The sequence below is a fragment of the Leucoraja erinacea genome, unplaced genomic scaffold (assembly GCF_028641065.1).
Source record: "Leucoraja erinacea ecotype New England unplaced genomic scaffold, Leri_hhj_1 Leri_449S, whole genome shotgun sequence".
NCBI classification, from domain to species: domain Eukaryota; kingdom Metazoa; phylum Chordata; class Chondrichthyes; order Rajiformes; family Rajidae; genus Leucoraja; species Leucoraja erinaceus.
The window spans coordinates 112,501-116,212 of record NW_026576350.1 but is presented as its reverse complement, the minus strand read 5'-3'; the positions used below and the strand labels follow the sequence as shown (position 1 = coordinate 116,212).

At 54.7% G+C, this 3,712-nt stretch overlaps 1 protein-coding gene across 1 annotated transcript in view; it reads left to right on the top strand.

Moving 5' to 3' along the window:
• Positions 1–47: 47 nt before the first annotated feature.
• Positions 48–3,712, top strand: part of LOC129693848 (histone lysine demethylase PHF8-like) — a gene marked incomplete at its 5' end in the record, with an annotated part of 10,334 nt that continues 6,669 nt past the window's right edge. Inside the window, 2 exons of the mRNA XM_055630606.1 lie at positions 48–81; positions 2,573–2,727. Coding sequence (XP_055486581.1) covers positions 48–81; positions 2,573–2,727 — 189 coding nt within the window. The remainder of the gene's footprint in view (positions 82–2,572; positions 2,728–3,712) is intronic.

Below are 3,712 nucleotides of genomic sequence, written 5' to 3'. Positions count from 1 at the left end.
GCATCGACTGCCACGGGCCAAACCAAATGCAACGACCCGACACGCAGCGGGAGCCCCGGTGAAGTGGACTTTGACATTGTGGTAAGGAATCTGGATCCCATCTCTCCGGCAAACCTTGTTCCCCTTCCCTCTTCACCACTACAGTGCAGATTATGCTATGAGAATGCAGGGTGACTTCGACAGGTTGGGGGAGCGGGCAGAAGCGCGGCAGATGCAGTTTAATGCGGATAAATGTGAGGTTATCCACTTTGGTAGCAAAAACAGGAAGGCAGATTACTATCTAAATGGCGTCAAGTTGGGAAAAGGGGATCTGGGGGTCCTTGTACATCAGTCTATGAAAGTAAGCATGCAGGTACAGCAGGCAGTGAAGAAAGCGAATTTTAGGAGTTTGAGAGGGGATCTTATAGAAACTTACAAAATTCTTAAGGGGTTGGACAGGCTAGATGCAGGAAGATTGTTCCCTATGTTAGGGAAGTCCAGGACAAGGGGGTCACAGCTTAAGGATAAGGGGGAAATCTTTTAAGACCGAGATGAGAAAAACTTTTTTCACACAGAGAGTGGTGAATCTGTGGAATTCTCTGCCACAGAGGGTAGTCGAGGCCAGTTCATTGGCTACATTTAAGAGGGAGTTAGATGTGGCCCTTGTGGCTAAAGGGATCAGAGGGTATGGAGAGAAGGCAGGTACGGGATACTGAGTTGGATGATCAGCCATGATCATATTGAATGGCGAATGGTGCAGGCTGGAAGGGCCGAATGGCCTCTACTCCTGCACCTAATTTCTATGTTTCGGTGTTTCTATGAATGGCCTGTTGGCCTTCATAACAAGAGGAGTCGAGTACAGGAGCAAAGAGGTCCTTCTGCAGTTGTACAGGGCCCTGGTGAGACCACACCTGGAGTATTGTGTGCAGTTTTGGCCTGTTGGCCTTCATAACATGAGGAGTTGGGTATAGGAGCAAAGAGGTCCTTCTGCAGTTGTACAGGGCCCTGGTGAGACCACACCTGGAGTATTGTGTGCAGTTTTGGTCCCCTAATTTGAGGAAGGACATTCTTGCTATTGAGGGAGCCCAGCGTAGGTTCACCAGGTTAATTCCCGGGATGGCGGGACTGTCATATGCTGAGAGAATGGAGCGGCTGTGGGCTTGTACACTCTGTGGAGTTTAGAAGGATGAGAGGGCATCTCATTGAAACATATATAAGATTATTAAGGGTTTGGACACGCTAGAGGCAGGAAACATGTTCCCGATGTTGGGGGAGTACAGAACCAGGGGCCACACAGTTGAAGAATAAGGGGCCGGCTATTTGGAACTGAGATGAGGAAAAGTCTTTTCACCCAGAGAGTTGAGAATCTGTGGAATTTTTCAGATTCAGATTCAGATTCAGATTCAATTTTAATTGTCATTGTCAGTGTACAGTACAGAGACAACGAAATGCATTCACCCAGAGTTGGGAATCCTTGTGGCATCCCTGTTTTTGTACACAAGCCCTCTTGAAATAAATGCCGGCTGTCTGTACGGAGTTTGCACGTTCTCTCCCCGTGACCTGCGTGGGTTTTTCTCCGAGATCTTCGGTTTCCTCCCACACTCCAAAGACGTGCGTGCGGGTTTGTAGGTTCGGTGGCTTGGTGCGAAAATGGCAAATTGTCCCCAGTGTGTGTGTGTGGGATAGTGTTAGCGTGCGGGGATCGCTGGCCAGCACGGACTCGGTGGGCTGAAGGGCCTGTTTCCGCGCTGTATCTCTAAACTATACTGCTGCGTACCTGGTTTACTGTTGCACCAACCCCATTTATTTAGCACGATTAGGGCGTACGTAATATTATCTAGATACTAATTTAATGCTTTTTTGCTGATTGTGCATTTATTAGTGTGATGTTGCATTAATTATAGAAAGAGAGAATTAAGTTGTTCGGATGTCAGTGAGAATTCTCTTTACTCTCTCTCCCCTCTCCTCTTGTCCCCTCTCCTCTCTCCTCCCCTCCCTACCCTCCGTCTCTCTTCCCCCTCACTTCCTCCCCCCCTCTCCTCTCTCCCCCTCTCTCCTCTCTCCCCCTCTCCCCCTCTCCTCCCCCCTCCCTCTCCTCTCTGCCTCCTCTCCTCTCTCTCCACCTCTCTCTCTCCCTCTCCTCTCTCCCCCTCTCTTCTCTTCCCCCTTCTCTCTTTCTCTCCTCTCCTCTCTTCCCCTCTCCTCTCCTCTCTTCTCCTCCTCTCCCTCTCTGCCTCCTCTCCCTCCCCCTCCTCTCCCCCTCTCCTCTTCTCTCTCCCCCTCCTCTCCCCCTCCTCTCCTCTCTCCCCCTCCTCCTCTTTCCCTCTCCTCCCTCTCCTGTCCTCTCCTGTCCTCTCCTCTCCTGTCCTCCTCTCTCTCCCCCTCCTTCTCTCTCCCCCTCTCCTCTCCTCTGCCTCCTCTCCTCTCTCCACCTACTCTCTCTCCTCTCCCCCCCTCTCTCTCTCCATCCCCCTCTCTCCCCTCTCTCCTCTCCCCTCCTTCCTTTCCTCTCCTTTCCTCTCCTCTTGTTCCTCTCCACCTCCTCTCTCCTCTCCCCCTCCTCCTCTCCCCCCCCCCCTGTTCTCACTCCCAGGAGGACGACTCATCTGACGAGGACTCTGCCATTGACATCGACATCGGGGGTGGGGAGGGGGCCGTGGAGGGGCTGGGGGGGGGAAGTGCGGCCGGGATCCTCGACCTGCTCAAGGCCAGCAAGGAGGTGGGGGCTCTGGAATACACGGCCCAGAGGTAGGAAGTACCCGGGGTCTCCCCCCTCCCCTCTCTCTCTACCTCCTCTTCTCCTCTCCTCCCCCTCCCCCTCTCCTCTCTCCTCTCTCTACTCTAACCCCCTCCTCCTCTCTCCTACCCCCTCCCCTCTCTCTCTCTCCCCCCCTCTCTCTCTCTCTCTCTCTCTCCCCTCTCTCTCTCTCCCTCCCCCCTCTCCACTCCCTCCCCTCTCTCTCTCCCCCCCTCCTCTCTCCCCCCCCCTCCTCTCCTCCTCTCCCCCCTCTCCTCTCCTCTCTCTACCCCTCTCCCCCCCCCCCCCCTCTCCTTTCCCTCTCTCCTCTCTCTCTACTCCCCCCCACCCCCCCTCTCCTCTACCCCCCTCCCCCCTCCTCTCTCTCTCCTCCCCCTCCCCCCCCCTCTCCCCCTTGCCCCACCCCATTCTAGGGGGTTTTTCAGGCACGTTTTACACACACAGGGTGGGTGGGTGGGGGCAGATGGAAAGCTCTGCTCTGGGGGGGGGGGGGCGAAAGTCTTGGTGTCGTGTACAGTACAGACAGTGTGGGCCGAATGGCCTGCTTCTGTACTGCACCACTCTCATTTTTTTTTATCTTTCCTCTCTCCCTTTTTTCTCTTTTGCTCTCCTTTTGTTAACCTCCCCCTCTTCTCTCTCCCCTCTCTCTCTCTTCTGCCTCTCCCCCCCTACCTCTCTCTCTGCCTCTCCTTCTCTCCTTCCCTCTCTCTCTCTCTCTCCCTCCCTCTCTCTCTTCCCTCCCTCTCTCTCTCTCTCTCTCTCTCTCTCTCTCTCTCTCTCTCTCTCTCTCTCTCTCTCTCTCTCTCTCCCCTCTCTCTCTCTCCCCCTCCCCTCTCCTCCCCTTCTCTCTCCTCCTCCCTCTCTCTCCCCTTCTCCCTCTCTCCCCCCTCTCTGCCCCCCTCCCTCCCCTCTCTCTCTCCTGTCTCTCCCTACTCTTCTCCTTCTCTCCCCTTCTCTCTCTCTCCCACTCTCTCT